This window comes from Phytophthora infestans, genomic scaffold, assembly GCF_000142945.1.
Source record: "Phytophthora infestans T30-4 supercont1.35 genomic scaffold, whole genome shotgun sequence".
NCBI lineage: Eukaryota > Oomycota > Peronosporomycetes > Peronosporales > Peronosporaceae > Phytophthora > Phytophthora infestans.
The window spans coordinates 1,412,471-1,434,780 of record NW_003303724.1 but is presented as its reverse complement, the minus strand read 5'-3'; the positions used below and the strand labels follow the sequence as shown (position 1 = coordinate 1,434,780).

Sequence of the window (22,310 nt, the reverse complement as noted above, 5' to 3'; positions counted from 1 at the left end):
TTACTCGTAAAAATACCTTGGGAAGGAAGAGTCGCTCAGGAGTGGGCGGCTTAGCGCTAGCAACCCCAGGCCAACAGGAAGAAGAAGGCGAAGGAACTAAGGAATCGCAACCGGAATGGCGAGACCAGGTACAGGGGCGCAAGGCCCCGGCCCTCCGGACACAGGTCAGCTATCCCCGGATCCCCAGAGGTAGAAGACAGACCAACATGGCTAGACGACGACGGATCCGAGCTTAAAGGATGCCCAACATGCAAACGAGGAGGAACCAATCGGACAGCTGACGGGGCGACCTTTGGGGGAAAAACTTGAAACGGATTCAGAATATAGCTCCTCACCCCTACCTGGACCAGCTACATAGCTCCTCACCCCTACCTGGACCAGCTACATAGCTCCTCACCCCTACCTGGACCAGCTACAGAGGCGGTGGATCCACCACCGAAGGTTGTCTTGTGGAGCGACAAAGTAAAGGCAAACCCACCTTCTGAGGCGAGGATCACTGAAGACGCGGCCCGCAAATCACACATGCTACGCGGAGTCTGGAACCCTGTCCAAATCAAACAACTGATGACCACTATCATGAATGACTGGACCAAGTGTGCCAAGCACACTTGGACAGAAGACGAGGAGAAGATGCGCGCGGAAGCAGAATCCCCTGCGACTGCCCGTAGAGACGACGCCATCAGGGCTTGGACGCAAAGGGAGCATGCTATTTTCATTAAATATTTGAGTGGCGATTTGGACTTGCAGCACCCACCGAATTTCATCAAGGAGATCCTGGCTAGTGAACATCAGGCCATGGTCGAAGACATGCACGAGACTTACTTTAATGTAACCCTCACCGCTATTGCACCGGCATCCGTGAGATTGTCCGTGCACACCCCACATGTGACCTTTCTCAAAGAAATTTTCAACGCTAACACAGACGACCATACCGGACACGCAATGATGAGAGTATTTCAACAGGATGTCAAGCGCCTCAGTTTTGACGGCAATCAAACGCTTCACGCAGTTTTGTATTCAAAACGAGCGTCAGCGCGTTGGCAGAACAAGACGTTAAAATTGAAAGCAGCGGTGATCACACTAAGAGACACGGAACGCCTCCCAGAAGAGTAAGGAGTAGGAGTATACACCAATGCCCAATTGGAATTGCAGTACGTTGTCCGGGTGTATGGAGGTATCTCATTGGGTTTAGCCACTCTTTCACGGGTCTTCGCCAGCTTCTCAGGCGCACAAATACTGGATGCGGAATATGCCCGAAAGACACGCACCGAGATATATGACAACAGGTATGTTACAATCCGGTTTGCACAGCGCCACTGCCCAACAGAGCTAAAAGGAATATCCAGGATCTTGTTAGACACGGTAGAATTGACAATTCACCACTTCCAGCAGCACTTACGGCGTCCATGCACGAAGTGCCTCAATCCGTGGCATGGGGCAAGTAGGTGCCGCACCAAACCGGAAAATGTCGAAGCTGTCCAAAGCAAAACTACCAGGAAATTTACTGAGCCAGTTGTCCAAGTACCGGCGGCCACCAAGATTGAGTTTGCGGTTAAAACTATTGATGATCTCGTCATGATGCTGACATCACATCAACCACCAAAAACGCCATCAACCCCTCTCCAGCATATTGAGACCGATCACCAAGCAATCGCTCAGCGTTTAGGAGTAACAGGGGACCGGGCACCCCCTGCTACACCTAGAGTGGAATCGACTCATGCATCGGAGCCTGTACCCGGAGAGGACGAGGGAGCCTTCATACTAAAACAAAAGAAAACACGGAAAGTTACGAAAGTGATGCAGGACAGTTCACCCGACGGGGCAACACCAATGAATGCTACCCATGAAATCGGGCACGAGGGTAACGTAACACGGCGGACCGGTGAAGCAAGAATGGCCCCACAAAACACCGATAATCGTTTCGAACAATTTCAACAACATGAAGCTATGGGTATGTTCAGTGTACTCGCAGACTCGGACAGTGAGGCGGACGAGGGTGTGAATGCCATGCAAGTTGACGAGGATGGCCTGGACCAATCGTGTCCACTTACACCGGAGCAGGAGGAGGCTCCATATGCGTACCCACAGGAGGAGGACGAAGAAACAAAAGACGATAGGGTGCCCGGCTTCGAGGAAGAGGAGCAAGCACAGACTATTGTACAGCGGACTGGGAGTGTCGACGATGTTGCCATGACTCAGGTGACGGACGATGAGGACGGAACAGCTGAACACCGCACGACACCAGCAGAAGAAAACGCAGGCACTGAGGAGGACATCAAGCCCTCGAAGGCACTGGAAGCCCAATCAGCGACTGCTGTGGTCCGAGTGGCAAGAAAAGCGAAGCAACAACTTGGTAAGGTGGGGCTCCAAGCCGGCGCCATAAAAGGCATGCAGGCAAACATGGCGACTTACATCCAAAATAAAAGACCTTCGAAGTAAGGGCTACCACTGCAGAGTATCCTGCTCCACCTCGAATTAAGGCCGCTGCACCTGCATCCCTGACTGAGGAGGTGGTCCCAGCAACCCCGGATTCTCAGGAAAAAATGACCATGGGCCCGACTCGGACTGGCACGGACGCTGGGGATTCAGACCTTCCTATCCAAGTCGGTCAATGGTTGGCCAGCTTTGACGGTACAATGGTTGAAGTGGAGGCGAATGGGCAGTGCGCCTTCCTGGCTCTGTACGCTTCTACAGTGAACCATCCTGCAGCAAAGCTCAAGACTACCAAAGCAGTAGTGCGCGAGGCTACCTCACTTAATGATTCCTTCTATGCCTTAATGATGTCCAATATTCGGAAAGATGTTGCGCTGGGGTTAGTGGACCCGATCGCGGAGTACGCTAAACTCTACCCGGATCATCCGGCTTACACGTCCACTGAGGCGGCGACAGCAGCCCTTTACGGGCACTACAACCAAGCACGGACGCGGTCGACAGGGGTCAAAGTACCCGCTAGTTTCTGGGCGGGACCGCATGAACTCCGGGCTATGTCCCAGTCGGGAGCCGATAGTAGTGTTTGACACGAATGCCTCTTTAGACGCTCATGTCCAACGTTATTCCTACAAAACCCACCGACTTGCCGATAACACCGATCACGAGACTGGTCATGTCGAGCCGCTTCCCGACAGGACTGCTAGGGATTATCTCTATGCCTGCTGGTCGCTCCATGTGCTGCCATTTTTCTTGGTACTTCGCCACGATCAAAGTCATTTATACGGTGTCAGTAACGGTGAGCTCTTCCTGAAGTGGAGAGCAGAAGGTGACGAGTCCTTCGCGAAGGATCTACCTGACTCCTATAGGTGGAAGGAAGACATCAACTCCCTAACGGACACGGAACGCTCAGTGGACTTGACCACGATTAACCATCTTGCCGACGTCACCGAGGTGAATAAGTTGCTCATTAAACGATTGGAAATGCGGGCACGTCTAGATTTCGTCCATGCAAGACAGGGACTGGCGATCCTTAATGCCGACCCGTTACCTTCTGACTTGAAGGATGTTCTACATATAGAGGAACAACACATTCACGAAGCCTACGGCATGGACACATATGCAGCTTCGTCCCAAGAGGACCAAAGCGGGGGCCATCAGGGTAGCAGTCTTCCACAGCGATACGCCAAGGCTGCCTCCGGGGACATCATTGCCAACACCTACTTTCGTATTCTCCGACAATCAAATTCGGTAGCGAAGGAGGAGGTGGATGGTCCTCTAGAAGATTTAATCGCCTTGTCCAACCAAGAAGCATTCATCAAATGGCGTGATCTTTTCAAGGAGGAACTGTCCTTGCCAAAGATGAAACGAAGGAAGGTCACCTCCGCCGACATTCAAGAATGGCTTCTCGCTCACCTTGAAGCGCTCCGGCATTTCTTCGCCTTCATATCCTTTCCCGAGTACGAAGCGAAAACCAGGTGGTCACAAGACCACCTTCTGCAGTGGGGAGTTATGGAAACGTACGTTGAACAAGTTGCAGCTCTCAATAGATTGGCAAACGATGATAGTATTGATGATTCGACTCGAGAGTTCTGCACCAAATGGCATGCAGAGTGCACAAACCAGGCCACCAAACAGTCCCAAAGGAGACAAGCAGCGAATGATCCTGACAAATGGGGACAACTTGCATAACGTATCCCCAGCAGATATTGCAGGGCGCAACCAACACACATCAGTACCGAAGCATGGCACATACTACACATCCTGCCACACGTGGTGTGCGACTGGGCAGATACACCAATGGTCGGGCTCCCCTCGGTGCCCGGTCAACATGGTACGAAGAATTTCCATTCGTCCGCCAACTATGTCATGGAGTTGTAGAATTCCAGGACTGGAGCGCAGCCTCCTTGGCTCCAACAGGACACACGTGGGAGGAGCGTCGAGATCGTTCTCTTGGCGACTCTCACCCCACCTATCGCAATTAACGGCACTTCAGTGCCGGATTTCTCGACTCAGGGGGACCAGACTGAGTCGAGGACACGGTTCGAACTAGAACCAAATCTGCCAAATGCGAGGCCATCCAAGATCCAAGAATCGAGAGAGGAGCGCACTCGATCTTCAACGAACTTGGAAAGCTCGCAGCACGATATGATAACTGACATCAACATTAGACCCGTGACAGGAGGACCAAAACAGGGAGATCTACGCAATATGATACCGGTGCTCGCAACAGACAGATTTGCCGCGCCGGAACAACAATTTGCAGAAGACAAGAAACAACGAACACAAAGGCAACTGAAGGCCCGTAAAGAGGCCGTCAGAAGTGAGCGAATAGTTGAGTCTAAACTACACCAGCTGGAACAGACATTTGGGCTGACAACACAACATGTAAATGGATTGGGGGCAAACGAAGTGGAACGTGTGAACTGGTTCAAGGCTTTTGGGAACGCAGATGAACATGGAAACACCGACATCCTCATACTACAGGAGACTCATGTGGCAGCAGCTGAGGTGGGAGAATACACAAGACTCTTTGCCAGTCGCTGGGGGTTCAGAACGGGACATGATCAACCGGACTATTCTTACTGGAGCCCTACGGCAGACCGAAGGGGTGGGGTGGCCATCCTCGCTAACCCGTACGGAGCTTTTAAGGCGATGACACCTTACGTACAGGAAAAATGGACTCAACACTTTATGGCTGTGCATGGCACACTAGATTGCACTCCTGCTTACGTATGCAATATATATGCTCCTCACGCACCTGCACAGAGAGAACGATTTTACGCGAGCCTACAGGCAATCAGCTTCCCCAAGGGAGCGCTCTTGTTTGTCGGTGGCGATTTCAACTGCACACTTGATGTTCAGGCAGACCGCAGTTACCAGACTGGTGCTCAAGTACACGACTCACATGCCCTGAGGGTCCTCCTAGAGATGTGGACACTAGTGGACCCGATCGCAGTGGCACGACCAGCAGAATGGACGCCAAGTACTCTTCAACGACATCACTTTGAGACCCACACATATCATTACATGGTCCCGGGGCGAGGAGAAGCCTCGTCACGGTTAGACAGGTGGTACACGTCCCCCACTACGTTGGCGTGGGTGGCGGCGTGGAACACAGTACAACTTGGCGCGAAGACGGATCATCTTGGATCAAAAATTCACGTCAGGTCTCCTGACGACCCCATCCGGATACGAAGGTCATCGGGGGTACACCCAGCGCCAAAGTACGCGACAGCAGCCGTAAGCGCCGTCGCCACGCAGCTTTTGGACTGTTTCTCCGAACAAATGCAGGCGGAGCAGTGCTCGGCGGAGAAGGCGGTTAGGATGTGGGAGGCGCTGAAGACGGAGGTGGCGCGCAGAATTCGGATTGCCATAAGAGAGCGCAAACGCGCCAAAAAGCGCACGCTTAAACAAAAACTGATGAGGTTAGTCAAACAACAAAGGAGAGTTCAAGAGGAGAATGAGGGTATGTGCCCTTCGGTAGACACTATCACTGATCTATTAGACGGGCTGACGTTGGACAACTCAGTTGAGCCAACCAGAGAGGCACGGCTTAGACGGGCAATCGCGGAGTGTAAACAAGCACGGAACGAATTTGGGCAGCGGAAACTTTTTCAGGATGCTACACACTGGACAAGGAAAACAACCAAATCCTTCTTCAAAAAGATCTCCAACAAATACACCGACAACATCATACACAGATTAGATCCGGTGCCAGGAGCCCCTGACCGAGAAGTTCATGACAAAGCGGATACCATGGCGGATGCGTGGACGCTAATCTTGCAGCAAGCTCCCAGTATACCGCACCACATCTGCGCAGTCGAACAATGGATACCACAGGCTCAAGCACCCACTGAGGCTCAACTAACAGTGGCTGCGACAATTACGGAGGAAGAAGTACGAGCCGCACTGCGAAAATGCGAACGAGGCAAGGCCGCAGGACCTGACCGACTGGGGAATGGTTGGTACCGTGACTTTGAAGACAAGCTTGCCCCTATCCTTACCGAGCTCTTCAACCTATGGTATGACAGTGGAGTTTTTCCATCTACTTTCCTGAATGCGGACATTTTCTGCCTTAAGAAGGGTGGATCGTCAAGCAATGCACTCAACTTTCGCCCCATTGCACTGTTAAACACAGACTATAAACGCTTCATGAAGATCCTAGCAGCTCGAGTCGGGATCACATTGCCAGATCACATTCATCCCAACCAGAATGGCTTCGTCTCGGGCCGCACTATACATGACACAATTGACCTATACGACGTAGCACAGCACATGGTACTGACTGATTCAACACAGAGAGAAGTGACAGCTCTCCTACTCGACATCAAAAAGGCATATGACTCCTTGGATAGAGCATTCATGCTCTCCATCCTACGACGGAAAGGTTAACCGGAGAAATTCGTCAAGGCGATTGCAAACACACATCACGGGACCCGAGTACGGTTTTTAGTTAACGGAACCAAGTCTCGAGATATACTCGTCACCAGTGGGATCCGCCAAGGCTGTCCGCTGGCACCGATGTTATTTATCCTAGCGCTGGATCCACTATATCGTAAGATTGACGGATTCATGGGCCCACGTGGAGTGATTGTGCACTCAGAGGCAGGCCGATTCGAACTCAGGGTAGTTGGTTACGCTGATGATACAGCAGCGTTTGTCGGAAATCCTGCAGAGATACCTGGGCTGATCCGAGTGGTGGAGCTCTTTGGACACGCATCGAGCCTACGGATCAACACAGAGAAGACGGTCGCGATAGCCCTCCACCCACATGGCGCGACGCCGAGCATGACCCTACCGCCTCCGCTTCAGTACCATCCTGTGGACGCGAGTTGCAGATACTTAGGACTTCAAGTTGGCAGCAAAATTGACTCTCATCGTTCATGGACAAAAGCAGTGCAACAACTGACGACCCGACTCAGACTCGCATGTCAAAAGCTCTTGACAATCGATCACCGCAGTCTAGTTGCAAGCGCGGTAATCATTCCGAAGATGCTGTATGTTGCACGGCATGCCTGGCCCACTCCAGCCATTGTGAACGAGATGGCGTGCAGAATAAAAAACTACGTATGGCATGGGCAATTCACGGCAGAGAAACCAGCTGCGCGAGCGTGGTTGCACGCCGACTTGGCAGCTCTGCCAAGACACTTTGGAGGCTTTGCCCTTCCGGACCTCAGAACAGAACTTCTGGCGCTAGCAGCTACCGCACTTAGTCAGTGGGCAAGCAACGGCACTAGACAGGCCCACATCCGGTGCGACGTACTCTTCCACAACCACAAGGAGGGACGAGCTTCGAAGATGTACATAACTCCAGGGTACACTGATCCGACACCAGGTCAGACTAAATTACTCTCTACGCTGTGGGCTACTGGAAAGGCTCTCATCAGCGTTGCTGGGGCAGCCAAACTCTTGACAACTATGAGGACGATCACAAAAAAGGTGGTGACAGCAACTCACGCCAACAGCTTTACATGCTCGTGGGAGAGCAACTCAATGCAGATGGACTGCTCGAATTTCCTATAGGATACTACGGGGACACGGGCAAGTGCAGCATGGAGGAAGTCGCCGCAGCCAAATTTGGAATGGCTGCCTTACGTAGATCCAACTACGGAAAAACTATATGCACAAGACGGATCCTGGTCAACACTTGCAATGGCTGCCTCACTATCTGGAAGGAACATTACCCGTTTACACGACGTTGTGCACTGGGAGAAGAGATCAAAGGGGGTCATGAGATTCGACTTCTCCAATTCACTCACGGGTCCGACTAAGCGACGACCAGCTGAACGTCTCGCACAGATACTGGTTACCAACTTCCCAGCAATGGCTTTAGCCCCAGCACACAACCATGAAGTGAGATTCTCGGCCTCCCCCGCAGATCACCCGCTCACAGTAATGCTGCGGGGCGACGAGCGGGTTGAGGCATTGTTGCAAATGGATACACAGGGCCCTTCTCGGGGTCAGGAGGTGGACAGTCAATCAGCGCTAACCAGACTCATTACCAAGGAGATGAATACGTCTGCCATAATCCACCATGTATGGCCACACCCAAAATTGAGCCGCTACACATGCCTGTGGGCTGGCGGGCGGCGATGGACACGCACGCGACAGGAATTCAAACAGCGCATCAGACATTTCGCCCACAAACGGGGAACTACTAAGGCTGCTTTACGCAGGACAAAATGGACCGCAGTGAGCGGCACTGCGGCAGCTGCACTGGATGACCTGGAATGGAAGACAATTCGTCGAGTCGTGGGGCTTGGGCCGTGGGGAGAGCAACTACTGCTAAATCTCAAATGGTACACCCTCTCGCTCTACGATGTACTACATCAAAAGGTTGGGTGTCCTCATAGTGCCTGCGTTCATCTGGCCGACACGGACCTGTATCACGTTTTCTGGGAATGTCCAGCAGCGAGGACACTGAGAAAACTTCTGACGCGGACCTGGCTCACTCTAGGAATCAAGACCTCGGCAATCGAACACGCGATCTTCAGCATGGAACTGCCACAGACGCCAGCAGGGGCATGGAGAGCAGCAGACAACATGTATGACCAGCGAACCACGCAGTCCAACCACTTTATGGAAGCGGTCACGATGCTGGCCGAGAGATGTTGGAAACTAGGAACAGCAATACTGCTACAACGGACATGGCGATGGCGTGTCAACCACTTCGACCCTCTGACAAAGGTGTCAGAGCAATGTCAAATCGCAGCTTTCAAATCGGCGCTGCGGCAGGAATATAACACGGTGTTTGCACACACAGCGGCACAGCTTCACCCCAAGTTTGGTCCCCTTGCGATCCATCTAATGCGGCGCGTGCTGATGTCGGAGCCGATGGTAGACTATCACCTGTTCACTGACAGCGGACCGACGAAGTATCTTCTATTCTTCGACGGGGGGTCCCGGGACAACCCGGGGCCCGGAGGAAGCGGAGCAGTCGTTATCCGTACAGCAGATGCCACCATCCAAGCCCAGCTATGCTGGATCGGCACAATGTCGTACGCCAACCCGCGGTTTACCAACAACATGGGAGAACATCTCGGTCTACTTTGCGGTCTCAAGGCCTGTGATAAGCACCACTTTGAACCGCTTCATGTCATCGGAGATAGCGCGATGATCATAAGACAACTGAAATACGAAAAAACTCTAAAGCCAAACACCTTAAGGGGTACTACTGGCAGAGCACGAGACTCGCAGATAGACTTGAAGTGGTGGCATGGCACCACCACCTGCGGGAGTTTGACAGGATGGCCGACACACTGGCCAATATGGCAATGGATTCTACAAGAAGCACACAAGTTTTGCTGTCGGAGGACACTTCGGCAACAGTACGCTGGGAGAAAGTACTTAAGCATCTATCTGGAGACGTAATGCATTGGCAGGAGACGTCACACACTCAGCCGCGTGGCGGAGGCATCGCGACCCCCATCTAGGGAAGACGGAAGGAGAGGGTCAGTCACTGGACTGACCGCAAGCATTTACAACGTCCATTGACATTAGAGCGGTGACGTTCCACGGATATAGGAAGTCGTTAGTCCAGGCTAAGTGACATCAATACTACTCATTCCAATACATACTTGTTTCAGCTGAACTAGTCGCGACTGGATACTTAAATACTTCATTTTGCGCGAAAGTGCTACCGTATTCATTCATAACCACGTTGGAAGAGGTCATTTGGGTGCGGTGGTGTTTTCGTGAAGTCGCTGGTTCATGTTGTCTTAGGTCCGCCCCTGGCTTGTCTACACTTATCTTCACATGCGGCAGTGTACACGGTGTGACTACAGGGTTGGAAACCTCCAATCTTCGGTGGTTCTTGACAGTCGAATGCATTGCGCACAAGCGCTGCGCTTGTAATTTATTTTGAGTCACAGACTTTTCAGAAGCTCCACGGGCTATTTTGCTAATGGCATTTAAATTTAGCACCCTAAACCCACCCAGATGATAAGTATTATACTTGAAGGTAATTCTCAAAAGGAACCATGAAGCAGACGTGAACAGGACAGCCATCCCTAGCTGCCAGTAGCGCGGAGTACAAGAGGCTCAAGGCGGAGCGTCACTATGTCGTGTCGCTTCCACACGTAAGCGGCGGGGTCAACGTGGCTCAGAATTGAAGACGCTGTTTCCATACAAAATATCCGAGTTAGCTCAGAGATGTTGATGACACCGGAGGAGGCTGTGATTAAGGCTGCGGCAACAACCAGCTACTATGGATCGACAGTCTGTTAGATACGTTTGATGTGGACTTGACCGACGCAATTTCGAGTGCGTCGGCCAATGGACACGTGGACATGATGCACCGTTTAGTACGCGAAATTGGCGAACGTGCTGCGAACGACGGAGACGACAGCGATGGATTCTCTGATGACAGCGACGAATCCTCCGATAGCTACGAATCTTCTTATGACAGCGACGACTCTAGTGAGACTGACAATGGTAGAATCAGCTCCTCCGAGGACAGTGACGACGATAGTGTATTTGATATATTTTCTGACGACCTCCTCGACATGATGCAGCAGCTTTTACAGCCGATTGGAGAAGACAATGATAGTGACGATGGCGATTTTTCTAGTGAGAGCGACGACTTCTCCGATGATAGCGACGAAGACAGTGAGGACGATGATGTGGAGGAGCGCATGTCAAAACCCGTCGAGCGCTACAGAATGCAGTGCAAACAGCAGCGCAGCATGGGCAACTTACTATGGTGTCTTTGTTCCTCCCGCAGATTGTCGGTGCAAGCGACGATGGAGAAGCACGTCGTGATATGCACGACACCACGTGGAAAGTCCTCAATGAAGCAGCCGCGTATGGACGTTTCGACGTGGTTCAATTTGCGGTGAACTATGCAACGGAGTGCGGATACATCAAGTTGTATGCTGCCAGTGGTGAGGCTGACACTTTGACACGAGCAATTGCAGGTCACCACGATGCTGTGGCGACATATCTCCTTGGAATGCGCAACATTCAATGGGACTTGGACCGTGCGTCTGACAAGGCCATTAAGAGCCAACGACCAGAATTAGTCAATCTGATAATCCACGCTCAGAGAGGGAGATTTACATTCAATGCTGATCGACAGGACTGCAATCTTGATCTAGCTTTAGGAAGCTGTTTCGTGAAAATATTTTATACTTAGCACTTGGATTATTTAAGAAATCATTGGGGGTAAGAAGGACTTCTAATTATTTTCTTTATTTTCTAAAGTCAGTGAAGGAGTTCTTAAGTAACGACAACAGCTGCGACGACATTTTTCATCACGATTGGTTGTGCTGCGAAATAATGTAGCCAGCTCTACTACACAAACGAGTTACCAACGTCCTTCTTACGCTCGGTAAATCTTATGTTGCCCTTGCACAACTGTCAGCACATCAGTCTTCGTGGTCGCTGATTTGGCTTTACCTAGCACGTCTAGAGACCAATTGTCCGACGCCCAAATCTCCTCGACAGCTCCACACAGGTCAATCCGAGTCGCGGTTATCACAACTTTTTCCTTGACAGAATAGCTCAACACAGTTTTTCGACAAAAACCAGCTTCAGAAATGTGGCCCTTCCTACACTGTTTGCTTTTTGGAGGATTTATGTGCGATCTCAGGAGAAATACTTACTTCGTGGTATAAAGCTTGCACAACATCTTACACGTTTTTTAGGGCGATGAAAATGTCACGAGCCAAAAATGTGCCCGTACAACGTAATAATTTTACGGTGACGACAGGCTCTCCATCACTTATGTGAGTGCTACGACCGCACCCAAGTGCGTTTTGAGCGCTAATACTACGGACTCAGTCGGTCCACCTAGCTTCTTGTTCAGAAACTCTGAAACATCGAACCTTCCCGTTTAATTCCTTGAGTGAAGACTTGCCAGTCAATAGCTGGAAAATGTCTTACTAACTGTAATCTATATACCGCGTGCTCGCAGCTACTCTCTCGCTGTGGCGTCCAGCCGGTTGAACACCGACTCTACTATACTTCCTTCGCTTTCTCTCTCGCTCTCCCCCCACCTGTTTGGGACGTTAGGATGCCTTCAGACATCTGGTTTCGCATAGTATCTCTCCAGTTTACTTGGTCTCCGGTTAGGTGATCCATCACTAATGACCATCGTTGGCTGTGCGCCGTTTGCTCTCCTGCGTGCTGTGATTCGTGTCCATTGCCATATTGGCTGGGCAGTGCGCCATTTTGTAAAAGCTCCGGAGGTGGTGATACCAAGCAACCACCTGGAGTTTACTTGCTAGTCTACGACTCCTCCAGTAGTAGTCTTGGAGGTGCTTAGCTTTCGGTGGCGTTCTTTGCTGATGTTGTCTTATGATCATCGCATATCGCCAATGACTTGAAATGATGTTTATCGCAGGCTGTGAGTTCGTGGAGCAGTCCTAGGTTCTCCGCCATGTTGTTGGTGTCCGACCTGCATGGGTAAGACATCGAGCTGATCCAGCACACTTGTGCTTCTACCACCGATGTAGCCGCACGTAGTACAATGGCACCAGTACGTCTGGGATCTGGATTACCCCGTGATCCTCCGTTGAAGTAGAGCAAATACATTCCTGGCTCTCCGTGTGACGTTAGTGGGTGATCGATGTCAACTTCGTGAATTAACAGTCTCCGTAGCACGTCTTTCGCTATTAGGCCATACTGGTGATGCAGTTGTTGTGTCATGTGGGCATAGACCGTTGAATATCCATTCTTCAACGCCGACTTGATAGAGGATACACGATATCGCTTTGAAAAATTGTTGAGGTCATCAAAGTGACTCATCCTCCATCTCCAGACAGCGTGGAAGTATGCTGCAGCCCCAATCCTCCCACAGGTCTCAGCGAGCTTCGACGCCTCCTCAATGAAAACACTTAAGCTTGTGATCATCGCCATACATATCATCTGCCATTCTCCATACTGCATCAGGAACTTGGGGTAGTTTTAAGCCGAACATGGCAAATTCAATGTCTTCGGGGTTTATGCCCCCTTGGAGCCATGAATTCGTCATTATCTTTCGCAATTCTTGCGCCGCTGGGCATCGCCGAAAAACGTAGAATAGATCCACGTCAACCTTGTAGACGCAATCCTCGTGTTGGCATCCAGTTTTTTGGTTCGTCACATCATAGAGTGAGAAAACATTCAATTTGACGCGAAGCATAAGTTATTCCCCCGTGGCCCCATCCCAATAACGCGGCGAATGGTTGTCCTATCTAGTGCGGCTAGTCCAGATGTCGTAGTAGTACTGCTGGCATCACATTTTGCCGCTCTTGCGTCCGGTTTGCTTTGCCCTCGTTGGGTCGATGCGTGTCGTAGTCTCCGTTTATACTCCCGACGAGCTCATCACCATCGGCGATTTCTGGCCCATAGACAATAAACCAGCTGCGTCTTGAATGCGGGCGCACGTGGAGCACCGTTGCTTCTGGGAAAGTTTCTGCTACCAATAGTCTTCGGAGCATTAGAGGTCTGTCCACCGGTTTCCGTTTCGACGGGCCGCTGCAGTCTGACTGAAGCAGATCTTTCACCTTGTCACCGCTGCAGATCGTAATTGACTACTGTCCTTTTCAGCGTACAGACAACGACGGTGAAATCCGCCCGGTGTCTGAACACTATCCTTCATATAAAATAAAAGTATTACGCGCGACAGGAATACCCGCCGATAAATTTGATTGGTTGAAAGTGGTAATGTCAGCTGAAAGTCTGAGCGCAAATTACAAAAACGATACCCAAAGGTACAAAAACGATTCAAGAATCAACAAATACTGATTTGAATGTACAGAAACGACCGAATACGGGAAACGGATTGGTTGAAACTGTTTCCTTAGTGGGGAAACCATGTTTTGGGCCGGGCGTGTTTCAAACGTATGGCAGATTTCACCGTCGTTGTACTCATTGAGATAGCATGACGACCTGCCTCGAGAGGTGCCGCCGCAACGAAATTACCATATGCCTTTCTTTAGTCTTTCTGTCCACACTTTGGGTCACAAACCAATACGCTTACCCTTAGTAAGGGGCGAAATACCGGTAAAAAAAATAATTTTGGATCGTATACGGCTCTGATCAGGTTGACGATCAGGCCCGTAGATCTGAAGTGTGGACTGATCACTTTGTCATTGGAAGAAATGATTTGTGTAGGAAGAAGCTGAATGCATTGGATGAATGCATTGTGCTAGTAACTACCTTGCGTGGCCAACGTGGATTCTGAACAACGTAGGGAAGAAGTTAAGTGCTTTGGAGGGTTGTGTTACTATATACCTGGTACGATCTAAGTGAAGACTGGAGTTGAATCCGAGGTGCGCAGAGCAAGCGCCGTAGCTTCGTCCACGACGCTGTCGATGTCGGAAGGAATATTGATGAGCTCCGGGAGCTGGATCCGCTCGCGAGGAACTCTGCGGGCACGGGCGTGGGGCACGTCGCCCATTCGGTGAACGTACTCGGCTGCTATCGTCTTGATGACGGTCACAAATGTGGCCATCGAAGGGTGCGGAGTAGGAAACCTACTGTCTAGCTCTCTATTGAAACGCTCGAACAGGTTGTTGGTCCTCGCAACGAGCTCGTTATCGAGACAGAACACGTTCCACACGTCAACCGTGTACTTCTCGAGCCTCGTCCGCTCGAAATAGCGCAATATATTTCCCATTTTGCTGTAAAGTACTCAGTTCTAGACAAAATGCAGCGCTTATTGATCTCACCCACTTGATGTCTCTTTCTTCTTGTTCACGGTTAATTACAGTCAGCGTGTCTAGCATGCCGCGAGTCATTGCAATCAGACACTTTTCATCCGTTATCGCATAGCGTTTCATTGCACGACGGAGTGTCTGTTTGATGTGGAACAATCACAATAGCGTTTGAGAACTGAATCTGGAGGGCATTCATTAGCGCGGCTTTGAAGACGCGAACAATCTCCGCCGGATCGAGCTGCTGATCTGTCGCTTGGACAACAAAGTGGACCATGTTCCAATTCGCGTCTTCCTTATTTGCAGTGCTCAACACGTAAACTACTGGCACATAAACACCCGAAGCGCGATCGTGCACCATGAAAATGACGCTTTGTGCGTACCTCTAGGGTACACAACGACATGTACCGACAAATTGGGTCGTTCCTTGGTAGCGTAGCAGAGCTACCAGTACAGGGTAAGCCCAGCCCAAAAGGCGCGTAGGTTTAGTCACGTCCTCACGGTTCGCCGTCGCACAGTGGAACTGGAAGAATGACACTTCCTTGTCGAGGCCAAGAGAGAGTGTTGGGATCTAAATGGATCCGTACGTTACCGGAGCTGTCATAATTCCTCACATGGTGAACACGTCGGCTCTCTGACAACCCGCGTACAGCGTCAGGGCTGTCGCCACCGTAAAACCGACTACGAAGCTCTTTTTAAACTTGGCGGGCTGGCCACGCTACATTCTCAATCGCAAGTAGATCACTCTGTGCTTTCGTTTCGGCTTCTACGTTTCTGACGGTGCTCGCAACAACATAGTCGTTGCATGCATGCGTTTTTACGGCAGTGTAGCCCATGGCAGCAATCGTGTACTCCATCTTCCCCTTACAGCCCTTTCGATACTTAGAGCAACGATAGACAATCTTCTGCTGCGACGACCATGCACGCACGTACTTGTAACCCTTGAGGTAGTGGCCCGCTTACGACATTAGCACTGGGCTGCAGCTCCGTCTCGGCACCACCTATTTTCTGCGCGTCCTCATCTCTGCCGACCTCCTCCACTCCATCATCCACCCGCTGCCCCGCCGCAGCGCCACTTGTCTCCTCTAGGACACCCACGTCTGCACCTTGAAGCATCTTGCCGAATGAGCGCCCCCCCCCCGCCACTTCGCCACGGCTCTTCATACCTTGCTCTGATCATTAATGAGACAAACATCAGACCAGAAATCAGGCCAGTTCCGTATACAGTACGAACCAATCTAGAGCTAACCGACATACCAGGGCCGACGGTAAGCTTTGTAAAATGGACAGTTGGGATTGAGGCGGTGTTATTTTGTGTATTCTAGAATTATTGTGTAAAGGGATGTTGATGTGCCAGCAGCAAAGAGAGATCTTTATAAACGACAGACTAACAGCATCTTGTCTGTGTCGTCCGAATGGAGTCCTAGTATTATTACAGAATGTTGCAAGAAGGTATGGATGACTTTGAATAACGTGGTAGAAATAGCTATCAATGTATTATTATTTTGAAGTACAATAGAGTCTGCATCGACATGAGAACCGGAATACATGCAACAAGGTACGACAAAATTTGGTATCATCGTAAGCTATCGGCCTAAGTTAACCTCATTGGCTTCGGTGCACAACTAAAAGGATCATAAATCAGGTACCGAACTGACTTACATGGAAACAAACGGGCATCTGGTATAGTGTTTAGGTAAGAGAGCTGACCTCTACTGGGCGCTCTGTGCGGGGTAAGACGGTAGGAACAGGATTATTCACTTTCTTCCATCTCTCGTTTAAGTAAATTTAATATTCTAGAGAGTGGCCGTCCAGTTCGAAGCGCAGCTTGGATTAATTTTTTTAGAGCTTCGTCGGGCAAGGCTCGACTTTGTATTTTGGGCTTCGACCTATACACCACAATTATAAAAGTCAGGGGTACAACTAATAAGTCTGAAGGGTATAGTCTTAGATAGCGTGGCTCTTAGTTCCACCACACAGCGAGCTAACTAGTACATGTAGTCTGCCCTTCTTCCCGCCAATTTGACGGAGCAAAATACGAAGAATTCTCTGAAAGACATTCCATTCTTCTTAACGAGCCTAGAACGGACACCGTCTTGTTCAGAGATCTCCGCTGTTTACAGAGGCGACTTACGCTCTCTTTGCCTTTTTGTTTAGTTCGATAAACTTGTTCCGAAGATGATTAAAGTGCCTGAATTGCTCCGGCGTCAGCGAGTTCACGTACCCTGGGGTGTGTAACGCCTTTGTGTAGCTAAAATGTCTGTCTTTAGCTGCTTTCATGAGTTGCTTCACTTGGTCGGAAGAAAAGGACCTTTCTTCGAGATCATTGTCATCTTCAATGGCCGCGTGGTGGGTCCTCAGCAGTCGACCGCTTGGACCATCAGTAGAAGCCCTGTTGACAGTGTTGACGACGGTCGTTGAAAGCGCGTCGCTGGTAGTCAGGAAGGAAGCCGCAATTAGCGTACAAACCGTCAAGAGACGCATTGGGCCGTTTTTTACAGCTAAACTTCGAGACGGGAGCAAAATCGAAAGTGAGGGCAGATTCCATCAAAACTGTCGTACTCAACGGTAGCCACAAACTGCTCATGCGTCAGTTTTCCTTAATGTTTAGTATCGTTCATTCATACTAGCTCGTGCCTTTTCTACGTAATTTTTCGTCGTTGGATTGTCTCCTGTCTAGCGTCATATTTGACAATGTAATCTGGCGCGGCGTATGTGGACTGTTGTGCTGGCATACCTGGGATGGATACCTGGGATACGTGATACATGTCTATATCTGACGCTAACGTTTGCAAGCAAGCCTGCTGGAGGTATCCGGAAAGACCAAAAACCATTTGTTAACCGATATAAATGGTGTTGCCCCTTATAATGACATCTACCTACTCTCGACTGGAGATTACATTCCGTATCTTATATGGCAAGATATCAGCTATCAGAGTCCCGTTTAAAACAAGATGATGTAAACACATTCAGTAACCTGGTCCAGTCGGTTTGCTGAGTCTAAGCTGAGATGACTCAATAATGCGTTTCAACCTCATTTAGAATGTCAAAAGATTTGAGGGCAATCAACACTTTGTATCCTAAGTGCACGGGTACAGAAAGGCTGATATCGGCTGTTGAATTGCTTTGACCATTCCCAAACTGCATGTGCATTACGTATGCCGGCTTTGATGTCGACACTTTTAATACAAGCATTCCATTGCGGCTAACGGTAGCCGATGGGTTGGTTATTATTTTAAATAAACCTGGGTTAACAGCCGGTTTGATTTCTTGCTTATGGGTTTTAAACCAATAGACCTACCTTGCACAGTACTTGTCATACTAATGTTACCAGTTCCTTTTCATACTTGTACAGCTACTACCTTTACTACTTCTAATACTACTACTACAAGAACAACTACTACTACAGTACTGCACCACGGTGTTGTACTATATAAGATTTGCAAATAAATTATACTTAAGCATACAAATCATAGTAAATTGAATTCAGAGTCATTGCATCCGGAAGCTTTTTAAGGTCCAAAAGCGCGAAAACGGGGTGCAGTACTGTACTGCTATCATATGTTCTCTACTTGCTACATTCCATACTTGTGTGCAACTTGTACTTGTTACTTCGTGGCCTCCATAAGCAGAAGGTGATCGTGAAGCTGGGAGGGAGCTGTCACAGACGCCAAGACTGAATGATGGGCTTCCGCACGTCACTGAAATCCTCTTCGGCAACTTCCACCCTCCTTGTGGCCTCGTATGCTGACGCCTCACCCCGAAAAGTACCATCCAGATCCCCCAGCTTTCTTCAGTATTCCGGATACCATTTGTTGCTCAAAAGGCTGTCGTTTGGTATGTATCTTTATTTTTGCGACGACAGCGTTATGCGCAATAGCGACCTGTTCTTCTACCATCCCATCGCTGAGACGGCTCCTCGATGGATAGTGTATCCACTTTTCAGCTTTGTGATGACGTCCAAGTTGGACTCCAACACCGGAAGTAGAATCAGGAGGCGAGTATACTTTAACCTGAGGGTCTGCCAACACTGGAATCTTGAAGCGCCCTCCCGGTCGTATTTTTGTAGGGTTTGACAGCTTAACTGGCTTCCAAACTTCCGCAATATCTGGCTTGTTCGCGCAAAAAGAGAAACATCAGTTAGAGTTTGTCATTGGATATCTAGTACCATGTAAAAGCCGGGATACCGCCAGTTGGGTGTCATATACGGTAGAGATCAGTTATTGGATCAGACATTCTTACTTTAATAGTGATCAGGTAGATCATTAAGGTTAACTCATCTATTTCGATATCTCCCGGCAAGATATCTCTGAAGCTACCTACTCGCAATTGCTCTTCCTCATTCACCTCGCTTAGGTCATCTTCAGCTTCCGAAGAGCTGTTGGATAATGCTCAACTGCTGGAGGCTCCTCGTCCTCAGCGTCGTCAGCAATGTCATCATGTATCTCAACGTGCGTCGGTATATGTATGCGTCCGCGGGATAAGCGGCGTGCCCGCCCGCGCGGAGCATCAGCAAGGCGCTGAGCATACTGCACCGATATTGTATTGAGGACACCTACGAAGTACGTCATTCTAGGGCGGGGCTTGGGGAAATGGCTGTTGAGCTCCCTGTTAAACGTATCAAAAGGGTTGTTTGCCCGTGCAATGAGCTCGTTGTTTAGGCTGGCAATTTTCCATACGCTCCCGTCGTACATTGCCAGCCACGTTCGATTAAATTACCCCCAGAATCCTCACTACCTGCTTTAGAGTAAAAAATCCCGACCACGCCGCAGCGCTGGCGACTTTCACGTTTTACCCCCTTAATAGCACGCTCTATTAAGCAGTACTCAGCAGCGGTAAGCATGTCGACGACACCGGGGGATATAGTAATACAACACTCCTCCTGTGGAATCGGAAACCGCTTCATAGCTTGTCTCAGAGCCTGCTTAAAATGCAATAGGCATCTGATGACGATTGCATTCGGGAATTGAGTCTGAGCGGCATCCGTTAGCGCGCTCTTGAAGTCGCACTCGACTTCGGCGGCCTCCAGTTGCTGGTCGGTACCTTGTACTTCGAAATGTATCATGTCCCAAAAGGCATCACCACTACGAAAGATGCTCAATACGTAGTAAACAGGTACAAACAGCCCTGAAGCTCTATCATGTACCACGAATATGACGCACTACTGGTAGCCTGGTGGTACACAGCCGAAGGTACAGTCAATAAAAAGAGTAGTTCCATTGTAGCGGAAATGGTTGGCGAGGTTTGGGTGCACTTAGCCGATCAGCCGAGTAGGCTTGTTAAGGTTCTTGCGGTTGCTCGTGACGTAATCAAACTGAAAGAACGATCCGTTTCGTCCAATGCTAATGATAGAGGCTGGAGTTTGATCGCTATGCGTACATCTCCACTGTAATGCCTACTCCGTGCTTGATAAACACGTCGAGGCACTTGGACCTTGGGCAAAGCGTGTTCATGGCATACGCCGTAAAACGCGCTGCGCAGCTCTTCCCAAATACGTCGTGCAGGCCACCCCGGTCGATAGTGAGCATGTCTGCTCTGGCCTTCATCGCTTCCGTGACATCAGCAAGGCTTCTGCTAGCAGCATCAACGCGGCGACAGGTGTGGAAACGCCCAACTGGGTAGCCCATTGTATCAATGAAGAGCGCTATTGTACCAAGCCAGCCTTGGCGCCAATGACAGCAGCTGTAGGATATCTTCCTCGACGATGCCCACGCCCTGGTATGCTTGAAGCTGCAAAAATAGCACGTGGTCTTCTCTTGGTATCATTGGCCCCTGGGGGTGGCTTGACATAGCGTTGGCCACCCCAGCGCCGTCTATAGACTCGGCGTTACCCGGGGAAGGCTGTTCAGGTGCATGCATGCTACCGAATAGACCCTTTTCACAGGTGCCCCGCAGAAATCCCCATTCCACGTAGCCTTTTTAGGGCCATGCATTTTCATATCTTGCATCAGATCATTGCAGAATCAACATATGTACAAACCCTGATCTGTACCGTATATGGCCCCAGCAAGGTTTTATCTTTTGAACTTGGTTATCTTCTCGTGGTTTGCAAGTACATACACCACTAAGTAGCTTGAGAGTACAGAAGAGCAAACGATGGGCACAATCCTTTTACACACAGTAGAATTGGAATCACCGGGGCCACGTCGGAACATCGAGTCCGTTAAAGAAATGCATCACTCTTTAGGTGAGTAGTCAGGCGTTAGGCGACCAATGACGAGTAACCAGTCGAATTTGACATACATGTGACTGCAGCGTTCTGGAACTGCAATGGGACCTCATACTTCCCCGAAACCTACAGTTACCCTCATGGCGATTTATCACTTCGGTACCTCGATCATCATTGTGTGGGCTCAAACACTGAAGCCCAACAGTACAATGATACTGACGAAACTGGTTCTTACTCAGAGGCTCGTCGGTGCGTCCGCAGGCATGATCTTCAATGCAAGATGCTTAACCGAGCTGAGATTGCGGGAAACGTAGTCAATCACCTTGTAGACGTCTAGATCCAGACATAGCGTTCGTGATGGCCACTTGAGCGAGTCATTACTGAGATTGTAGCTTCATTATCATATCGTACTACTGACGCCACGTCTACTGGAACATTCAACTCAGTAAGCAAGTTATGTAGCCACCGCACATAATCTGCATAAATGCTAACAGCAGTCAATTCGGCACTACAAGCAGCAGACTTTGGTAAGCAACCCCGAATACATTTATCTTAGCGATGTCTCCAATGACGGGCCTTATAGTATCTTGATCATTTCCAAGATCAGTAACTGTAAATTCAACAAATCTCATTGCAGTGGCCTCTACTTTGCGAAATATACACCCATATGATGTTCCCTCCGGTATGCTATGACCCGTTTTGCCATTTCAAAGTGATTTCAGTGTAGCAGTTCATGTAGTACTTAGATAGCACTATGGCAGCATTCACAATATCTGAGCGATTGCAGCGAACTAGATAAGTCAAAGACTCAACCATTTGCCTATAAGGCAAGTCTTTCCGATCGAATGTTTTACTATACGGCTATACCGGACTAGCCGGTTTGTCCTTCATTTATATTGGACGCAAGCAATGCCAATATCCGCAGAGATCTAACGGCTTGAGAGGATACTGAATGTACGCCTCCTGTGAAAATACCACAACATTCGACTGTACGTCCAGGTCCATGGCAAGTAAGTCACTGACGAACATCTTTGAGCTTGGATTACTTGTTCAGCTCTCCCATCAACCAACTT

General features: G+C 49.7%; 4 protein-coding genes across 4 annotated transcripts; 2 read left to right on the top strand and 2 right to left on the bottom strand.

Moving 5' to 3' along the window:
• Nucleotides 1-522: 522 nt before the first annotated feature.
• PITG_15344 (uncharacterized protein) lies at nucleotides 523-4,606 on the top strand (the record flags this gene model as incomplete). Its single annotated transcript, XM_002898733.1, has 7 exons — nucleotides 523-1,109; nucleotides 1,390-1,441; nucleotides 1,804-2,353; nucleotides 2,455-2,833; nucleotides 3,297-3,947; nucleotides 4,143-4,261; nucleotides 4,599-4,606. The coding sequence occupies 7 exons, from the start codon at nucleotides 523-525 to the stop codon at nucleotides 4,604-4,606; spliced, it is 2,346 nt and encodes a 781-aa protein (XP_002898779.1).
• A 5,981-nt stretch (nucleotides 4,607-10,587) lies between these two features.
• PITG_15343 (uncharacterized protein) lies at nucleotides 10,588-12,082 on the top strand (the record flags this gene model as incomplete). Its single annotated transcript, XM_002898732.1, has 4 exons — nucleotides 10,588-10,647; nucleotides 10,956-11,232; nucleotides 11,346-11,408; nucleotides 12,075-12,082. The coding sequence occupies 4 exons, from the start codon at nucleotides 10,588-10,590 to the stop codon at nucleotides 12,080-12,082; spliced, it is 408 nt and encodes a 135-aa protein (XP_002898778.1).
• Nucleotides 12,083-12,435: 353 nt separating this feature from the next.
• Nucleotides 12,436-13,281, bottom strand: PITG_15342 (uncharacterized protein; the record flags this gene model as incomplete). The annotated part of the gene is made up of 1 exon (XM_002898731.1): nucleotides 12,436-13,281. The coding sequence occupies one exon, from the start codon at nucleotides 13,279-13,281 to the stop codon at nucleotides 12,691-12,693; it is 591 nt and encodes a 196-aa protein (XP_002898777.1).
• Nucleotides 13,282-17,198: 3,917 nt separating this feature from the next.
• Nucleotides 17,199-17,552, bottom strand: PITG_15341 (secreted RxLR effector peptide protein, putative; the record flags this gene model as incomplete). The annotated part of the gene is made up of 1 exon (XM_002898730.1): nucleotides 17,199-17,552. The coding sequence occupies one exon, from the start codon at nucleotides 17,550-17,552 to the stop codon at nucleotides 17,199-17,201; it is 354 nt and encodes a 117-aa protein (XP_002898776.1).
• Between the last annotated feature and the right edge of the window lie 4,758 nt (nucleotides 17,553-22,310).